The 20,413-nt window shown below is 36.9% G+C and overlaps 2 protein-coding genes and 1 long non-coding RNA gene across 21 annotated transcripts in view; 1 reads left to right on the forward strand and 2 right to left on the reverse strand.

The window, feature by feature from the left end:
- Positions 1-3,529, forward strand: part of LOC131520830 (uncharacterized) — an 18,278-nt gene extending 14,749 nt beyond the window's left edge. The window contains exons 2-3 of one of the 2 annotated variants that reach the window (XR_009266146.1): positions 3,012-3,160; positions 3,409-3,529. This is a non-coding gene — a long non-coding RNA (uncharacterized LOC131520830). Of the gene's footprint in view, positions 1-3,011; positions 3,161-3,405 lie in introns of both variants that reach the window. The other variant, XR_009266145.1, reaches the window with a different exon arrangement.
- The window catches only part of espnlb (espin like b), a 14,256-nt gene extending 10,407 nt beyond the window's left edge, over positions 1-3,849 (reverse strand). For all 3 annotated transcript variants that reach the window (XM_058745278.1, XM_058745268.1, XM_058745261.1), the window contains exons 1-2: positions 3,379-3,849; positions 2,893-3,083 (exon numbers count right to left, since the gene is read on the reverse strand). In XM_058745278.1, the coding sequence (XP_058601261.1) occupies positions 2,893-3,083; positions 3,379-3,672 (485 nt within the window). In that variant the 5' untranslated portion in view covers positions 3,673-3,849. The remainder of the gene's footprint in view (positions 1-2,892; positions 3,084-3,378) is intronic.
- A 1,708-nt stretch (positions 3,850-5,557) lies between these two features.
- The window catches only part of kif1ab (kinesin family member 1Ab), a 30,049-nt gene continuing 15,193 nt past the window's right edge, over positions 5,558-20,413 (reverse strand). For 7 of the 16 annotated variants that reach the window (XM_058749350.1, XM_058749423.1, XM_058749404.1 and 4 more), the window contains 24 exons: positions 19,753-20,040; positions 17,370-17,488; positions 16,943-17,028; positions 16,657-16,792; positions 16,225-16,399; positions 15,845-15,935; positions 15,628-15,746; positions 15,491-15,546; positions 15,299-15,407; positions 15,109-15,175; positions 14,695-14,779; positions 14,433-14,538; positions 13,039-13,062; positions 12,765-12,879; positions 12,451-12,584; positions 12,242-12,303; positions 11,988-12,133; positions 11,701-11,886; positions 9,775-9,846; positions 9,336-9,454; positions 9,067-9,180; positions 8,607-8,799; positions 8,372-8,490; positions 5,558-7,598 (listed from right to left, as the gene is read on the reverse strand). In XM_058749350.1, coding sequence (XP_058605333.1) covers positions 7,556-7,598; positions 8,372-8,490; positions 8,607-8,799; positions 9,067-9,180; positions 9,336-9,454; positions 9,775-9,846; positions 11,701-11,886; positions 11,988-12,133; positions 12,242-12,303; positions 12,451-12,584; positions 12,765-12,879; positions 13,039-13,062; positions 14,433-14,538; positions 14,695-14,779; positions 15,109-15,175; positions 15,299-15,407; positions 15,491-15,546; positions 15,628-15,746; positions 15,845-15,935; positions 16,225-16,399; positions 16,657-16,792; positions 16,943-17,028; positions 17,370-17,488; positions 19,753-20,040 — 2,764 coding nt within the window. In that variant the 3' untranslated portion in view covers positions 5,558-7,555. The remainder of the gene's footprint in view (positions 7,599-8,371; positions 8,491-8,606; positions 8,800-9,066; positions 9,181-9,335; positions 9,455-9,774; positions 9,847-11,700; positions 11,887-11,987; positions 12,134-12,241; positions 12,304-12,450; positions 12,585-12,764; positions 12,880-13,038; positions 13,063-14,432; positions 14,539-14,694; positions 14,780-15,108; positions 15,176-15,298; positions 15,408-15,490; positions 15,547-15,627; positions 15,747-15,844; positions 15,936-16,224; positions 16,400-16,656; positions 16,793-16,942; positions 17,029-17,369; positions 17,489-19,752; positions 20,041-20,413) is intronic. The other 9 variants (XM_058749453.1, XM_058749431.1, XM_058749474.1 and 6 more) reach the window with 4 other exon arrangements.

Here is a 20,413-nt window from a genome sequence, read left to right on the forward strand (position 1 = left end):
AATTACTCATTTTTCTAAAGAAACACTGTCCAACAGTGGCACCAGCAGGTAAAGTTACAGCGGGAGTCCATGTCTTTCTTGCCTCCCCTGAGCCCGTTGAGTTTTAACCATAGGGTTTTAACAGACCCCCTAAAAAGCATGTTGTGAGTTTAGAGGGGGGTAATTGAGAATGAATGGGGAAAAGTCACATGAGAGGAGGCAATGCCTCCATCGCGATAGGATTGGATATGATTGGTTATGTTTGGCTGTGATTGGTTCATGCGATAAATCCCGCTTATTTTATTCATGCGATATGCGATGCACGTTCCGTGTTCGCGAATCAATCTGAATGAACAATAATGACCTTAAAGGGATAGTTCACCCAAAAATGAAAATTCTGTCATTAATTACTCACCCTCATGTCATTCCAAACCCGTAAAACCTTCGTTCATCTTCGGAACACAAATTAAGATATTTTTTATGAAATCTGAGAGCTCTCTGACCATAGCTGCAGGAACGTATTTTTAGCAAGGGGGTCACGTGACGAGAGTGATGCTAGAACACTGACATGGCTGATCCAAATCTTGTTTCATTCGTTTAATATAAATGTTTGTCTTTATTGTTGCTGTGCTTTAATTTTTAAAATAAAATCAATGAAGCACAAAATAACCATTCTTTTAAACAAGGGAAAAGACCATATTTGGGTTACAACGCAAGTAGACAGTGTTTCGTCTTATTCGTCTTATTCAAGAGTTATAATAAAAAAAAGAGGACTGGATTAAAACTAGGGGAATTATTTAGTTTTAAAGCAGTTTAAAGCTTCCTATATATTTATCATGTCTGTGAGGCAAATATTCACTGAGTTTCAGTTCATTTTTCTGAAGCCCTCCTGTTCAAGACCGAGATGGCAGAAAGCGCAACCTGTTTGTTTTCCTTATTTTAAAAAAAGCACACTATGCACCATTTTGGAGAGTATCACATACATAAGAGAGAGTATCACATACGTTTGGAGTATCACATATGTAAGCAACGTATGTACGCGGATACGTTGTTTACGTTCAGATCAAAGCGTAAACAAAGTAAACAGCGTATCCGCATATGGTGCTGCTGACACAGAACAGCATACATTGTTTACGTGTTTGATACTCTCCAAAATGGCACTGTAGGGTGACGCGGGGGAGACGAATTGTTGAATAAAGTCATTATTTTTGTTTTTTTTGCGCACAAAAAGTATTCTCGGAGCTTCATATAATGATGGTTGAACCACTGATGTCACATTAATTATTTTAACAATCTCCTTGCTATGTTTCTGAGCCTTGATCGTGTTAGGATCCTTGCTATCTATGGAGAGTCAGAGAGCTCTCAGAATGCATCAAAAATATCTTAATTTGTGTTCCGAAGATGAACAAAGGTCTTACAGGTTTGGAACGACATGAGGGTGAGTAATTAATGACAGAATTTTCATTTTTGGGTGAACTATCCCTTTAATGGGAAGACTAATTTTAAAAAAGTAAGTAAAAAACTTTGTTGCATCAAAATAAGACTTAAAATGGCCTGAAAACATGGTCTCTGGGAGTTTTTAGTGAGTAATCAGCTTGGTATAATTAATAAATAGTTCAAAGTTAACTATTAAAAAAAGCTGAACGAAAAGTGTAGTGTGACCGACACTTAAGGTGTAAAATGTATGTAAGTATATGGATCACGGCACTGCACATGTGCAAAAGGTATTTTTGAATCCAATTTAAAATAGTATTTTAAATCCAATTGAGTCAAGCACTTAATATGCGTAATTAATCAAAATATTTCACATCTACACCACCCCTTCCTATCCCATTAAAATTTCACTCGGATTCAGTCAGATCGATTGAGATGTTTACAAGAAGACCCTTCAATCTGATTGAACCATCTATATCAATCCAATTTCTTATGGATTATTTGGTTGTATCATGTTAATGTAGCTAGCAAGAGGTATAAGCTTTATTGTATCATCAAGTAGAAGTGTAGATGTACAGTAAACCCCCAGGTGGGAACATGTGGCAGGCAAGTGTCTCTTCATGTATTATAGAGGACAGAGCCCAGATGGCGAGTTTGACGTGTCAGATGACCTTTCCCTAGCCTCCCTGATGAGCAGCTCTCAAGAAATGGCAATGTGACTCTAAGCTGCTGTCTTTATGTGTACTTGTCTAAGCATGACTCAAGGTGGACTCATGTAAACACACATGACAGTCACATGTTGCATTGGCACATCTAACAGAAGCAACGCAGTTAATTTGGACGGTTCATGTAAATGAACTGAACAAAAAAAAACAAAAAAACAATTTACTTCTTTTTTATTTATATTTTATTTATGTTCGACCCATTTATATAAACAAATTAAATTATATTACTTTAGTTAATATTATTTTTATCTGTTCAAGTTTGATGTTGACCCTAAATGAGATTCCAAACACCCTCATTATTTTTTTGTGTCTTAAAGGAATAATTCAATAATTCAAAACTAGAAGTTCTATCATTACTTATGCCAACTCTGTATGACTATTCAGAAGACAAAAGAAGATATTCTGCAGAAAGTTGGTAACCGAACAGTTACCACTGATTTCCATTGTAATCCAATTGTTTTTTTTCAAAATATCTTCTTTAGTGTTCCACAGAAGTAAGGTCATACAGGTGGGTGAATAAATGATGACATAATTTTCATTTTAGGGTGAACTATCCCTTTATATTGCCTAAACATAGTAAGTTGTCAATAATTTGCAGCCAGACACTTTTTTAAAAGAGCAGTTCAACTATTTGAAATTATGAGTAGCTTCTAACTTGACAAGCTATAGGCTAAAAGTACACTAGTCTTGTCAAATGTATGAATGAATAAATATTTAGCCAATCAGGGATGGCGTAGCTGTCTGTGTGTTTTACCGTGGGGAGCAGGACATGAGCAGTTTGAGGGAAGTGAGATCTCCACTGGCTGCAGCGTAATGGACAGGTCGAGCTCCACAATCCGTCTCTGCCTCTGTGTTTCCTCCCTCAAACAACAGCCACTGTACTGCCTCCGCATGGCCAAACCTGGCAGCCAGGTGCAGGGCCGTCGCTCCCTCGCCGTCACGATCCTGTAGGCCAGAGATGGACACAAAGATGAACATCAGCATCCAGTACCCAGTTTGAAGGCTTCTGAATTATGGGCATAGTAAGTAGTACATCACAATGACCTTTCAATATACTGATACGCTATTATACCGTCAGTGATATTAATAAAAGAGGTGCTTCTTTACTCACATTGTACATCCATCATCAATGACCTGTGTAATTGGCAGTAAAGGAAACTGAAACAGCAGCTCATCCTCAAGAGCACCATCAATCCAGCTGTCAAATGTAATTTATCTCTCAATATATCATGGCACTCACCTCAATCCCACACTTCTTCTGTCTCAGCAGCCACTGCAGCTCCCGCACGTGCCCAGTGGCAGCAGCATCATGAACGGCCGTGGCGCCATTCTTCGTTCGAGTGTGGCAGGGGAAACACCTTTCCTTCACCAGAAAATCTAGGCAGTCCAGTCGCCCGCAGCGGGCGGCGTGGTGGACAGGAGAAGCTCCCTGGGCATCTGTGATGGTTGGACTGAGACATCCGGACTCATGCAGGGCTCTCAGAGCCTCCACATCCCCGTCACGAGCGGCCTGAATGGCCCTGTGGAGCACCATGCTAGACCTCGGCCAGTCAGAACAGAAGTGGCAGGGGTCCTTGGGCTGTACCCAACTATCTCTCTCGGCCCTCGCTCCCTCTCTAAAATGATACCTGAGCTTGCTGACAGATGTCCATGGGAGAGATGAAGGGGGTGTATAAGCACTGAGCCAGAAATGTAACTAGAGCCCTCATCTGAAAACATACATCTGCTTATATTCCCTGATACAATCACAATGTATTACTTTGAAAAGTTAGAACAAGGAAGCTAGAAGTAATTTTTGAATAAATTGCTAATTTTTTTATCCTTCAATGATGCAAGTGATCATATTTTAAAAGTATTTAAGATCATATATTTAGAATAGATCATTTAGATTAGAGATGCCAAAACCAGGGCTTGTGAATCATTTTTTAATCGGTTCATTTACACAAATCATCCAAATGAACTGATTCACAAAAATGAATCAGACTTTCACATGCTCAGAAAAGAGTTGCAGATCGATTTATTATAGAATCAATCAGACTTTCCTTTTACATTGTATATGAGAGAAGACTGTTTAGGATGAGCTGATTAATAGAATTTGAATAATATACATTTCTTTGGAAGCTTATTTGACACAAAAAAAGTAATGCTTTGGTTGGTAAATCACAATTTTTAATTGAGATTATGAGGTACTAAGCTATAATTAGAAGTGTAATAAGAGCCCTCATGTGATAACATACATCTGCTTATATTCCCAGATACTGAAAAGATACTTTGAAAAGTTAGAAAGGCCATAAGTGATCAAGGAAGCAGGTAGTAATTTTTGACTAAAATGCTTATTTTTTGTCCAGATTTATGCAAGAATGAATCATATCTTAAAATTACTTTATCATTTAGATCAGAGATGCCAAAACTGGATGTTCTCTTAAGACATTATCTCATTGACACCTTGCTATGAAAACACCATGTAAGAGGCTTGAATACAGATATTCTATTACAACATAGTTTTTAACACTTTATTTTGATAGTCCACTTTAGACATTCTACTAACAGTAAGTAACTTTGCAACTACATGTCAACTAGCAGTCGTTAGAGTATTAGTAGTCTGTCTGCTTAATATCTTCTAACACTTTATTTTGATGGGTCCACAACATACATACTGACTATGAGAAACTTAGTAGAGTTAGTAGACATGTAGTTGTGAATTCATGAGAATTAGTTGGCATGTAGTTACAAAGTTACTTATAGAGTGGACTATCAAAATAAAGTGTAACCCATATTTTAAATTAGATCAGAGTTGACCAAACTAGGGTCTGTGAGCCAATGTTGGCCTGTGATGATTTAAAAAAAAATTATATATATATATATATATATATATATTTTTTTTTTTTTTTTTTTTTTTTTAATATACTGTAATAGAGACATACTGTGATAATGCAGCATTTACTGTACATGCAGCCCATGGCCCTGAATCTAATTCGTGGCCCTAGTTTTGGCCATATTAAAAAGTTGGGGCACCTCTGACTTCAAAAATAAGTCCAGACTCGAGCAACGTTGCGCATATTTCACATTTATTTCACACCTGACAAAGTGTTAAGTGTCCACAGACATTAGAAGACACAGGTCCAACACTCAAAGAACTTGAGCACTGAGTACACTACAGCCCATTCATTATGGTATAAAGTGGTTACAGCCGTGTGCTATACCACACTTGGGTTTATATACAGAGCAAATCAACAGAAATATTGAAGCAATTACAGTAGGTACACTTAGTTTATATTGAGTTCCTTCTTTTTTTAAATTTGGAATATTTGGATGGATGAAACATGTTTATTTGAAATGATGCTCGGAGAGACGTGGTAACACAAAGGATTGATTGAGAGTGAAAGAGAGAAAAAGAGAGTCACATTATCAACTACAAACCTTAAAAATCTTGTTTATCTGCAATATATATGTTGACAAAGTCTTGTTGAATGCTTTGTTTTCAGGGCACTGTGTCAATGCGAACACCACATGCTCATAGTCGACTGTGATCCTTCAATTCGGTAAAATAATACGAATGAATCTATTATTTTTATGTAAATGCTACTCTTATACTGTATGGAGGTAAATGAGATTCGTTTGATACATTTCATTTAAAAGCTGAATAAATATGTACAGCATGCTATCATATACATAGCATTATCAAAGACAGGAATGGATAAAAATGTCAGGGCACTGGGAGGTACTGTATGACTGTCAACATTGTCCAAAACCTAAACATCTGTCTCTAATTTACATTTCAGATCCATATTCCACGCAAGAGTCTATCAAGGCATACTCATACTGCTGCTTATGAAGAAACCATTTTGAGAGGTAAAGACCAGAACTGCTGAACTCTCTCGGCTACGTTCACAACTAGATGTTGCTGCTACGTTGTGCTCTTTGGGTTGGCTGGCCCATGGCACTAAACATCAATCCTAAACAATTCATGATATCTGTTACAGCAACATGAGCAATATGCTAAATGGCTGACTAACCAATAGCATGAGCTTAAACCAAGCCAAACGAGAGATTCATACACGGCCTCAGGTAATACCTCTATGACAGTTTACAATAGTTAGTATACACGGTCTTCATATTTTCAAGGCAAAAGGGTGGAGCAAAAACCAGGTGTATGTGTATTTGCTTATTATAACTGATACAAAATAATGAACCGTTTAGCAAAGCTAAATAAAAATGACTGTACTGGTTTGATAAAAGCCATCAGACTTTTTGTTATATATTGGAACACTAAAACTGGATCTTCTCTTACAAGACTTGATCTTATTGCTGCTTCACTAGGAAACACTGTGTAAGAGGTTTGAAAACAGATATTCAATATATTATAACATGTAAGGCTAGGATGAGCTGAACGTAGCAGTTACAAATGAGGAACTACGATGCAATTACGCTAAAGAAACTTCCTGCATAACGTTATGTGAAATATGTGATTTAACCGAAATAAAATCTAATGGGCTCTGATGTATTTGCGTTCAGTGTATCAGTATCAGGTAATTTAGCATCACGGCTCTCCAATTTTGTGTGCAAATAATGAAAAGTTGTAAATAAAGAAAGATTAAGAAGCTGATTCTCGTAGCAGCAGAGCTCTCGTGCAAATGAACCAAAATGAACCTGGTAAATAAAGCTCATTATCAAAAGTGCAAGGTGAAAAATTATTTCGTAGCACACTACAAATAGTGACCTCTTAATAAATTATGTTTATAAAACATACAATGCTTAATAAATAAGTAAACGTAAAGATGTAATGTAAAAAAGACATTACTGATGAAAATAAAGACAAAATAAACTTCTGTATGGTAGACGTTTTGTACTTTTCCAATGCTGATTTTTGTCAAAATAACGGACATTTACCTCTTTTTTAGTCTAAAATCCATTGCAATCTTCTGTCGTCCACTGCGTAAAAGGTGACCTCGAAATATGCTCTGCATCCCTTCATAAAGCACAATGATCATGACAGATCAAAACCTAGAGGCAACTACTGAAGCCCAGGTAAAAGCACTTGACATCTACTCTGCAGAAGCACATACACAAACAGAGCGTTGAGTCGCATTTACAAATGAACTAAGAGTAGGGCCGTGTCTAAGATGCTGTTTTGCCATTCTAGCTTTTAGCTATATTAGCGGGAAGTGCTGAATATATTTCAACGTTGTAAATTTACACTAAATATGGCCTGACACACACACACATAAACGCACTCTGTGAAGCCAGGCCCACAGTCTATGGTTGGCATGGACAGACTGAGAGGGGAATGCTGGGACGGGCAGGCAAGAGGCAGCTGTGATGACATGGGGATAGGGCACTTATGATCACATGACCTAAATACATCACAATGGCCTGTTAGCTATCTGTTTGTGGTTTCAGCCAGAGAAAAAACGCTTTCACATCCTCATCTGTCCTGATTTTCTCCTGGAAAGCTTAGACCTGTGGGTAGAGAAAGAGATTAGGAGAAATTCAGCAATATCATTGATCATGACCAGTTACAACTGTGGTTCTCAACTGCTGAGCTGCAACCCCAAAAAATGCTCCAGAGTCTGTTTTGACATCAAAGATGGTCCAATCTAACTCTATGATATTTTGGTTCAAATTACTGGTAGAATTATGCAGATGCCACCACATGAGTGTTATTTGAGTATTATTTATATACTATTACATTTTTATTTTTTATTTTGAATCAGCTTTTATTTTTATATTTTCATTTCAATTTCAGTTTTAATTTTAGTTCTTTTAAAATATGTGACATAACCTAAATAAAGTCTCCCTCATCCAGTGGTGAAAATGTGCTGATGTATTTGCGTTCAGTGTATCAATAACAGGTAATTTAACATCACTGAGAGAGAGAGAGAGAGAGAGAGAGAGAGAAATGTTCTAGACAATGAAACTTTAAGAAAGCTGATTCTCTTAGCAGTGGAGCTGTTGTGCAATGAACCAAAACGAACCTTATAGCTCAGAGCTTTTTTGTTTTTCTAATATATTTTATTTTAATTAAATTATTTTGAACTATTTTAATTATTTTAACAAAAACTATATGTTAGCTAACAATAACAAAACTAGTGTTTAACACAGACAGGTTGCGTCCAATGTGATAAAATATAATATAAAAACAAATGAAAAGAAATTGGCTAGTTTGTTGCAACCGCAGTTTTTGTGTGGTGAAATACTGAAATAAAATAAAATAATAATTTTATTTTAAATACCTGATAGTTCCTGCCAGAAGTGGGTTGAATGCGTACAGCCAGTCATGCATTTCTTTCTCATTGGCTGCTTGGAGGAGAATATTGCGGTGCTCAGTGCACACTGCAAAAGTGTTAAGAGCCTGGAAACCAAACATCACATGGGTTAACAAAATCAGTGGACAACTATTGCTTGCAGAACTCTTTCCTCAGTAATCATGTTTATGTCATTGGATGAGGTATAAATAAATTGCCTCACCCTCAGCATAGCCTGCTGATCTTCACTGTACTCCACCTGAGCAGAGGACAGGTTGATGACGGCTCTCTCCACGCAGTCTCTCTCACTGCGGTACAGGTAGACATATGGCCGCCGCACCACAATGTACCGCTTCACCCAGCCATTGGTGTGTGGCTCGAGAAAGTGTAAATAGCCTTTCTTTGACACAATGGGGCTGTAGTCAGGAAAACAATAGATATGCACCGCATTATTTACAGGGTAATCAATAACAGAATACATTAGGATGTTTAACGTTTTAAGGACAGGAGATTTTCAACAGCGGTCTTGAATGTTATACTGACACCTAGTGGTGTGGATGCAATGTTATACAAAACATTCAATCAAATACACCAAAAAGTCAGTTTTCTGCTGCCCGCCTACACAAAGCTTTAGTGTACTTTTAAAGTCAAAACTGAGTTTCCAGGACAGTTTGGGATGCTACCTGACGCGAATCTCCTGGATGTTCGGGATAAAGGTGCAGCTCCTGGGTTTTCTCTCTATAGGGCTGAAGGGGTCGAGATCAGGGCTAGAGGCACCAGAGTTTGCTTCAGCACCTCTGTAAAATCACATAGAACATGAAAGTCCTGTTAGTTGTAAAGTATTTGAGGTGTTCTGAGGCTGAACAGACCGTATAGGCTGATTCTAGAGAACTAGTATTATTGTTATCATACTAACAGGAACTTTTGTGTTTTGTGTTGAAAATTCACTGACCTGAGGTCTGGACTGCCATAGTGACCATCCACCAGAGACGGGCAGGTGGAGGAGGGTGTTAAAGTGCTCAGAGGGGAAGAAGAAGTGTCTCTTAAAAGCGATGCTGACATCTCTGACAGCTAAAAAAAAAAAAAAAAAAAAAGAGAACCACTAGATGATAAAGCTGGCAACGCATTAAAAGTGTTTCATTCATCATATTCCAGAAAATGCCATGCTTACCCTTAAAGCATCTATTACACTAATCATGCTGCTCTACTCTAAATGAGTGAATGAGAGAAGTGAAGTGAAGTAAATTTTTAAAATGCCTTTTTAAATGGCTAAAAGAAAAACACTGCTAAATATGACATAAGAAGAAAAAGAGCGAGACAGAGATATCTGGTCTGCATGGGCAAGAGAATGAGGCAAGGTCTGGATGGACACTAGGGCAGTAAAAGCTCACCTTGCTCTCACTGAGACTGCTGCTCACCTGGCTGTACTGCCTGTTGAAGGTGTGCATGAGCAGTCGCACACACTGAAAAGAGAAAAAACGTAGGAAAATTGAATAAAATACATAAAGTAACAACATAAAAAGTTTTAGCATTTCAGAGTGGCGGTTTTAAATTTAATACAAGAGCAGTTAACAGTAATAAAAATGTATGACTTAATCTCACCAGGGCCAAATTTTAACATAGGGACATGAACAACATGTGCCTCTATTAGCTTCACACAGAATTTCAAATAATATATTGCAATGTTTCTTTTTTTCTATTGAAATGAGAAAGTCTTATGTTTATTTATTTGTATTTTTTATTATTGTTGGCGTAGCAAACAATTCATTAAGGTATCTGAATATTTTTTAGAATGGAATTTATTGTAAGTAAACAAATTAAATAACAAAGCATAATAGGTCTGAATATTGAGCCTTGTGGTACTCCTTAACAAAACGGCAAATTCTTATTCATTATAACTACTTGAGAAGCAACTGTGTAAAAAAAAAAAATTATAAGAATATATCTTGAATTAATTTTAATTTGCCTACCCAATTGGCTTTTTCTTTGTTTGTTTGTTTGTTTTTAACAAAATTTTATTTATACATATTTATGCAATTAAATTATTAAAGATATCTTATCTGAAAACAAGTAAATAAAACAAGTAAATTTATCTTGTCTTAAGGATGATATTTTTACAGTGTGTCTGTACCGGATGCAACAGCGCACCGCACTGCAACAGGTAAAGTCTGTCTATACTGGACAAAGCGACCGTTAAAAACCATTTGAACATTTTGTCAGTACATCATAAATAGAACGCGGCATCAGTTTACTGTCGGGGATTTGCATCTAGTATAGACAGCATATTAGGTTCTACTGTATTTTGTCGCATCGCGCTGCACTGCTCGTGTCCGGTGTAGACACGGTGTTACTGAAAACAATACTAATTAAGATTTTTGCAGATTTGTTTTAATATATATATATATATATATATATATATATATATATGACGAGACGAGATTTTTAGACTTTTTTTAAAAAAAACCTCAATGATGAAATATATAGGGAAAATTTTTTTCAACTGAAAAACACAATGCAAAAATGTAGGTGCATTTTGAAATAAACTCGTACTTTATGAAATTAAACTTCTATTTTAATTAATTATTTGCAGTAATAAACAACATGTAAACGAGTTGCACGATTCTGGATAAATTGAGAATCGCAATTTTTTTAAATAAATTGGAGATCACGATTCGATCACGATTCTGAAGAAAAAAAAAAAGAGCAGAAAACTAAACAAAATAACACAATTTACTAGTGGTTCTGACAAAATGTTCATTGTTTTAAAAAAATATATATTAATTTGAACCAAATTTATTAAAAAAGAAAAATTAATGAAGGAGTCAATGTCTCAATTCATAAAGACTTGTTTCACTATTGGAATCTCCTGAATGAATGATTAAATGTCAAATACATTTTTAAACGGGTTGTCGCCACCTCCTGGCGGAAGATGATAAGTGTTACAATACAAGTGTTAAGATACTTTAGTTTTGATCGCTACTGTAGACAATAAGTGTTTATACACTCCACTGACACTTGCGATGTGAAACAGTCGTAATAGACATAGCTGAATCATTGTCATTCAGGAATATGATCACGTGGGTGTTTGAATCAAAATCGTGATCTTTTAAGGATTAATCGTGCAGCTTAAATGTAAACACTGCAAAATGTTTCGCGAGGATATTGTCACGTTCTCACGAGACACATTGGATCTTGCGAGATCTTGTCACATCCTAATATATATATATATATATATTTTGTTTGGTTTTGTCAAACTGGACTTGGTGGGAATAGGCTATCAGTGTCATGTTATGTGGATATAAAGCGGCAACATTCACCTTGGCAGCCAGCTCCCTCTGCCTCTCGTTGGGACTGTCCAGACCCAGACTGACTACTGGGTTGATCATGGGGCTGGATGCCTTAGGTGAGTCCATCAGGTCTTTGCCACAGAAAGAGTCATGTCCCAGCAGCAGAGATGCTTCCAGCTTCTCTCTCAGCAGAAGGTAATGCCGGGTCTTCTCCACCTGTAAGCAAACACCTCACAATCATTTACTTGACTGAAGACAAAAATCTGACTATAGCCAAAAATAAAAGCCCTTAAACATTCAGATGGACCATATTTTACCTCTTGTAGAAGGCTAAGTTTCTCCAGCTCCCACTGGTGGTCCAGGATGAGGCTGTCACTGCGGGGCCTCCAACCCGCAAGGTTCTCTTCTCCACGCACATACGCCACTGAGGTGTCCAGCACCCGTCTGCGCCTCCTTTGCATACCTGCACCATCATGGCAAAACAACAAAATGATTCAAACAACTGGGTTAAATCTGCATGTTTATGTGATAAAGCTAATTTGTACATTTGAATTTGTACATGAAAACTTACCAGGACTTCCAATGTCAGCCAAATGGCAAAGGCTTAATTCATACACTCCAGTCACACGGTTACTGAGACACAAAAGACAAACCAATTACAATAATAGTCCAAGTGATATTAGATATCAAGTCCTGAGCATAAAAGATTAGAAATAGTGCATTGATTAACTCAAAATCAATTTATTTGACTGCAAAAAGAGGCCAGCAAACTTTCCTTACCTCTCAGAGGGCCTAAAGGCACCAGTGCTGAAAAGGTTTCGAATGGAACGTGATGCAGGAAGTTTAGCATCTCTTGAGTAGAACACCATGCAAAAGTCCTTAGTGATGACAGTGGGCTGAGTGCAGTTCTCCATCTAAACATTCCAGCACCAAGTTAGTGGAACATCATATAATCAAATTCAAAGCTAAACGTCTGATTGTGTCGCTTGAATTTACTGTTACTTGGTTTATACTGCTTCTGATTAGTTCCAGTATCTCCAACATTAATAAAATGTCATAATCTGATCACTTTAGTTTGAAAAGGTCTTCCTCACCTCAAGATAGGCAGAGAGGGTGATGTAAATTTTCTCTCCATATGGAGTGACACGATTCAGCAGGAGGGAGTTGTGCATGGAGCTATCCCATGCAGCCTCAAAGCGGTAAAATGTCCTGAAAAGTTGCAAAGAATGCTTTGAGAATTATATCACTGCTTATATTTTTCCTTTATTTGTACAAGGTGGGTTGTAAGGTGGGTTAAAACAATGACAACAACAACAAAAAATTAATTAATTAATTTAAAAAAATCTGTAGGCTTACGAAAAAACATACCTATGGTCAATTCCCAATGACACTCTGACAGGACACAATAAAGAAACTACCATGTTAGTGAATTAAAACTCACTAATTTTAATTATGTCATTAAATAATTAGAATATAATTACATTTAAATACATTTATATGAATTAGTTATGAGGTTTTAGTGTTGTTAGCACACATTTTAATTCAACTGATTAATATATTTTAATTAATTGACATTATATACATAATATATACATAATACAAATGTGACTCTGGACCACAAAACTAGTCACAAGGGTCAAATTTGTTTAAAATTTAGATTTATACATTATCTGAAAGCTGAATAAATAAGGTTTCCGTTGATGTATGCAGTGGTGTAGCGGACGGGCACGCACTATGGGGGGGCCCCACAATAAGAAGATGGTGTGCGTAAAAAGACAATGATCATGTATCGAAGATAACCAGAGATATTGTCAAAAGCATTAAATATTGTCATTATTGAGAGTATTTGGCATTTCCAATTTATGTAGGCCTGTTACATTCTACAATTATTATTAGGTTGCTTTTATTATTAAATTAATATTACAATTAATTTGCTCCACCAATAATTTCATAGCACATCACCGCATAACTGATGTGCTGTGAGGATAATACAAGATTAGGCTATTAGCTAAGGCTACTCCTCATTGAAAATGTTTTAAAAATGTCTTTTAAAACAGGTCTATTATAGCCTACAATGAATTATAGGCCTATAGCCTAAATAAAATTGTTAACACTTCAGTCTTCAATGAAACTTAAGAGCAGCTTTATTTTAAGCATCAACTTGGAAACGCACAGCCTCCGGATCGGGAGGGGGGCCTCTGACTTGTGGTTTGTGGGGGGCCCCACGGATTTCCGCTACGCCATTGGATGTATGGTTTGTTAGAATAGGACAATATTTGGCCAAGATACAACTATTTGAAAATCTGGAATCTGAGGGTGCAAAAAAAAATATTGCTGTTTGAAAATATTGAAAAAGATCACCTTTAAAGTTGTCCAAATTAAGTCCTTAGCAATGCATATTACTAATCAAAAATTAAGTTTTGATATATTTAGGGTAGGAAATTTACAAAATATCTTCATGGAGCATGATCTTTACTTAATATCCTAATGATTTTTGGCATAAAAGGAAAATCGATAATTTTGACCCATACAACATATTGTTGGCTATTGCCACAAATATACCCGTGTGACTTATGACTGGTTTTGTGGTCCAGGGTCACAAATAATCTGCATATAAGTCATTCATGTAAATACTTTGTTATTGCTAACATTGCTGTTTTATTATGACACAGTACTGACAGTAGTCATATTGCAAATAGCAAAAACAGCTTTTAAAAGTATTGTGTTATTGAGAGGTACTGCAGGAACGATCAGTGATGTACCTGTCATCATAAGATGGTCGTATGTAGCCTGAAGACAGGATGTTGAGGGACAGGATGTTGGGGTCGATGATAGTCTCATCCGCCTCGGGTGTGTTACGGATACGCCCTAAAAAAGAACAGAAGAAATGCTGAGTCATCTGAAACTCTGCCTGAACATTCGCCATAACATCTCCATTTGTCCTCTATGCCAGTTAGCACTTAATGTGATGGAAGCCAGAGATTCTGATAAAGTATTTTTGAGAGAGAAAAAAATAGCACTAACCTATTACGAGTTCTTTAACCTCCTTCCACTCAATATCATTGCCAGTTTCATGGGCAACAGTCACTGTAATTCTTCTTTGGATGCCCTGCGGAAAATATTTCAAAGGTGAAAATCCAAAATTCTCAATTTTTATCCCAATTTATCTCAGTCTATCTTCAGAAGACAGGAGTAATGGCTGTTGAAAAATCAGCTTTGCCATAACAGGAAAAAATACATTTTAAAATGTACAAAAATAGAAAACAAATATTATTGTAATAATGTTCACAATTTAACTGTTTATACTTTATTATTTTTATCAAATAAATAGTGAGCATTAAAGACTTATTTCAAAAACATTAATAAATCTTAAAAATAAAGCAACCCCCAACTTTTACCATTTAATGGGTTGACAGGGACAGATGGATTCAAGTTTACCTGGTGCAACAGGAATGTACCGTGGCAGGGCATTCCACCCCTGTGATCAACAACAGCTGGGATGTAGCTAAAAAAGTACACAAACAGGTACAAGGGTTACATTATATATGAATAACCTACCATACATACAGGCTTCAATGAGTAACTTACTAGGAACTGATATACCACAATGTGTTTATCAGATACTCACTCTCCATTGGCTTCCAGCTCACAGATCTCAAAGAATGCCATAAGGTCATATTTGCAGTGACAGGGACCAGCGGTTGAGCGTGTCAATGTATTCAGTTTAGTGGCGGGCACTAGGGGGAGACAGAGTTCAGACACAGACGGACCACAAGCACTGTATGTACTGGTCAAGAAATGAAACAAATCATCACCTCACCTGGCTTTGACAAAGGCATAACTCTAGGGAACTGCCTTCTTGTTGGACGTAATGAACTATAGGGAAAGAACATTTTATTTGACATTGTAGGTGACTAAAAAGTATGATAATAAAAAATATAAAAACAAGTTGCTCACCTAATTAAGTCCTTACAGAGCAGAGGGAAAGGCTGTTTCTGGTAGTGGCCAAACACCTCAAAAACAATTGGCTGACTCTTGATGTATTCCACAAAAGACTTGGTGACTTCCACGGATATCTGCAATAGTAGCAAACCGCACAAATTATTAATGTTTAATTTAACATCTAAAACATGATTGAATTACTTCATTAGTAAATGTCACAAAGGTTGATTACATTTTGAACATGGTAGAATCCCAGTGGAGGCCCTCGGCCGGTATTCTTTAATGGCTCAGTGGAAAATGCCTCGTCATGCCTGTGAATAAAACTGGAAAAAGACACAGGACGACTGAGATGAGATTGCTTCAGATATCTTATGAGCATCCTGGATGAGTGTTTGCAGAGGTGTCATTCAAACAGAGGGGGCACAATGTTTTTGAGTGGCAACTTTCCAAAAATTTAGCAGCATGAAAACAATGTTCATCTAAAACACTGTGGCTGAAATGCATACTGTGCATAAGTATTTGCCTTTCAATCCCTAAAATCTGTCAGATGTACAGCACAGTTTTTATGGAAATTCATCCTGATAAATCTATGAATGAGAAGCATCTACTCACTTGAACTGGCAGAAGATATCTGCATACTCAGCAGAGATGCTAGAGGCCTGAAGCACTGTGACCCTGAAGGTGAAGTTGCTGCCGATTTTCAAATGCTGGAGTGATTTTTCCTGAGTCACATCAAGAGGACATTCCAGACCACCCTTCAGAGGACTGTTAGGAACATCAGGAGAGGCTAGATGCAGCAATTCATGAGAAAACAGATCAGATTAGAATACAAATACTGTCTAACTCTTGTGTAAGTCACTTATATTACTATTTACAGCTACTTTAATAGTAAAAATATCACAGCATGATTACCAGGCAAATTATTTTATGCTGTGACATGTATAAATTCATCATAATGTAATGTGCAAAATTTATATCAGTCACTTATGAATAAATAAATGAGGTCACCAGTAATGTTTATTTCTTTTCAAAAAAACATATTACCTGCACAGGTGTTGTTGTTGACTTCATCAGCACTGAGGCTTATCTCTGAGTTTTGTCCTTCTCCTTCTACAATGCGCAGCTCCTCTTGAGATGTGTTTGTGTGAGACATCCCACCAGTGCATGTTTCTGTCTGGAACTGAGCAGAGAGAAAAACAATTCTTGACTCACCTTCTACAAAAAAAATGAATACCTAAAAAGCCAACTCAACTTCTGAGAAAATAACTGTGAGAATGAATTTGCCAAGGCAAAACAAAATCAATTACATGAAATGAGTGACACAACCAACCTTCTCAAACTGTTGATCCTCAAATGAGATCTTGGCAGTTCCTGATTGTCTCACACCTGAGCCATAATCAGGAGCCTCTTCATCAGCTGTGACAAGAAATTAAAGATTATGGCAACAATTTAAGATTTAATCATATTTAAGCTTGCACAAAACAATTCTAAACATAATCAGAGAAAGGAAGGAAGAAAATACATACATGCATACATCTAAATTTCGTTCATAAAAAACAAGAGAATTTACCAATGAAATACGAAAACATAATCAGTCTGCATACTGAGCCCTGTGGTACTCCTATACTATTACAAAAAAATAGCAAACAGTACTTTATGTAAAGTGACAATAATTAATGTAAAGTGATGCACCATGCAGGTTAGCTCTGGAATCTGCTCAAAATAGGTTTGTGAAAGCATCATGAAGATGAACTTACCTGATATGGCTTGTACTGCCACGCGGAGGAACCCCTTGACCTCGCCTTTCTCACTTACAATAGCCACACGGTGCACTAATGGCACAGGATACAGCAGATTACTCAGATACACAAATGCCCTATGGGAGAAGAAGGAGAGGATGATGGTAAAAAGGAGGAGAGGCGAAGAAAGAAGAGGGATTTGAGACAGTTGATGGGGTGAAAAAAGAAGAGAAAAGGGTTAACATTAATGGAAAAAGAAGTTTAAATGTCAGTGAAGATCAACTCAGCCACACTGCCACTAGACAACACAACATCAGACACAAAAAAAGCAACCAAACAAGAAACTGCTCCAGTGAAAGCCAAAAAGTCTGTGGTTCATCTGTGAATACTCTATTAGAGCCTCCATTCTCATAAAATGATACAGAAAGTGATGGTAGCGAGGATTTTGGTCTGTGGTGGTTGGTGAAAGTGTTTCAAGAACATGCATATAGAAGAGAACTGCACCACAAGCTATTTTACACTATAACTTTTGACTGACTGATCTAAATTATTAAGCCATAAACATAGTTGAGGATACGGAAATGCATTGTCACACATCTGATTTTAATTGATGTTTCAGTAACTGATTGAAGGATTAATTACAATTCCATGTCTCAGATATGTGTCTATGAAATCCCTGAACTAGACATCGAATAGATATCGAATGCAGGTAAGTTTGGTGACAGATTGGCCTACGTCTTGTCTACGTTCAGACAAATACATTCATTCAATTCAGATCTGCCCTCTTGATCCCAATGTGTTGCTGGACGAAGCTTGACAGGCAGGGTTCAAGAGTGGCAGGAGGTGTGGCCAGAGGGGAGGAGCTTTTGACAAGATTGGTGAGGCGCAAATACAGCATGCTCAGATAAACAAAATGTTTAGTGAAAAAAAACTCCAAATTTGGCTTGTTGGGCCAGATGCAAACTGGAAAGCAAAAAATTGAAATGACATTAACATACATGAATTTGACCCCCATCAACTTAAATGATAAATCAGTCAACACACATCACAAATCTTGTATGTTGCATGTGCGCAGGGAAGTGAGAGTGTGGGAGCCAATCCAAAACTGTGGTACAAATTTTAGTTCTGGCATGCCTGATTGAGACTGCTGTAGTCGAAACCAGCTCTTTCATCTTGAGCGCTGTAGCTTTTCAGACAAAACAATCAACCGATTTATACTGATCACAGAAACAACGGAATTCTGCAGAGGACACTGATTTCATTTCAGAGAAGAGCAGACAAAAATGTATTATGCTGCCATACAATGCTGTATCTTTCAAAACAGGGCTGAATTGACGTGATTGCCATACGCAACACTATTAATTTCGTCCTGTAGAGCCACCCATGTCCAAATGCCTTCAAATTTCTAAAGTTGCCCTTTGTTACAATAAACATGCATTAGGGATTTGTCACCAGTGATCTACTGTGTTTCACAGTCAGTATCTTGACATTTCCTCTCATTCAGTTACTGAAAACCTCAGACACCACTGAAATTGTAAATTTCAACACTGTATGCAACATTTATCAATGCATAAGAATGCATAAAAAAAGGTAAAAGGTTTGTTTTGTAAGTAAAACACAGCTTAAACATACAGAAAGAAGCATTAAAACCTTCAGATCAGGTCAAGAGTTTCTCACTTTCAAAGCCAAATCTTGTAAGCCAGACTATAAAGAATTATTTTTTTTTTTTTACATTTTATTTATTATATTTACATTGACATATTAGAATGGCATCATTGTTTATTTGTTTGTTTATTTATTACTCAAATCAAAATTTGTATTATTATTATTATTATTGAATGTACCAAATTTTATATTTATATTTATGTTGATCACCAGCATCAATATTGATTTATTGTTAAAATCCAAATAATAATAATAATAATATAAATAATTTACTATGTATTACATAATATATGTACTACATTTATTATATTTTATTACATATTATCATATTTTCATTGACATAACAGAATGGCATCAATATTTATTTATTTATTAAAAATTTAATCAAAATTTTTATTATTCTTATTGATAGTAATAATAAATGCCATCCAAGAAATTTACTTTAGAATGTAGAACACTAGAAGAAAATATGGCGGTAATGTTTACTAAACTAAAGTAGATTTTTTTTTAATACTGACTGACATAAAGATATGTTTTACCCGAAACCACGAGTATACATTTAGGAAATGACCAAACTGATCTTTATCTCGGCTATCTAATAGATATTCTAACCCCTACTGATGCTTGTTCTGTATTTGTATTCTGTTAGGAAGTTCTAGTAACAGACACTGTTATCTGTGTCTCAGTGTGAAAGAGCTAGTTTCCTCTGCCAGCATGCTCCTGAAACCTCACCAACCTTCCCACTAAACTGAACAGAGGCCAGCGGTCGTAAAAGGGGTCCTGGCCATCGCTGACACCTGGGCAGTGCTCCCCTACACCATCCTCCTCCTCCTCTCTCCCAAGCTCTGAGCCAGGGTCCTCCATAAAGATCTCATCGTCCAGGTCATCCAACTCCTCCTCCTCAACTTTCCCATAATGCCGCTCATCGGCAAGCTCGGTTATGTCAGAGTCGGGGTCGGAGAGGGTGGGGGAGAGGGTAAGGTCACTCATGCGCTCTCTCATGCACGTGTTGAGAATGGGAGTGCTGGTGCAGCCGAAAACACGGGAACTGGGTTAGTACAACACCACACACGCATACGCTGTTGCACACACTCGCTCACATGTACAATATGTCAGCATAAACCCAGCCATGAGCCTCCCAATTTGTGTTCGGCTAATGATCTTCTAGTGTGTTTGGTGAGGAGTGTTCAAGCTTAGCTTTAGCGTTTGAAGTGTCTGAATACTGAAAAATTTGTGCAAAACTCATTGAACGAAGGCTGCGCATAGCTCACCATTCAACTCAAAAAGTGAAGGAACCCTCATTAAAAGCACAATGCAAATCATAGGCAGTTTGAGTGAGAATACCAGCATCCATTTAGCACTTTAGAGCATACAAACTTGACTGATTGATTACTCAC

Source organism: Onychostoma macrolepis, chromosome 02 (assembly GCF_012432095.1).
Source record: "Onychostoma macrolepis isolate SWU-2019 chromosome 02, ASM1243209v1, whole genome shotgun sequence".
Lineage (NCBI taxonomy): Eukaryota > Metazoa > Chordata > Actinopteri > Cypriniformes > Cyprinidae > Onychostoma > Onychostoma macrolepis.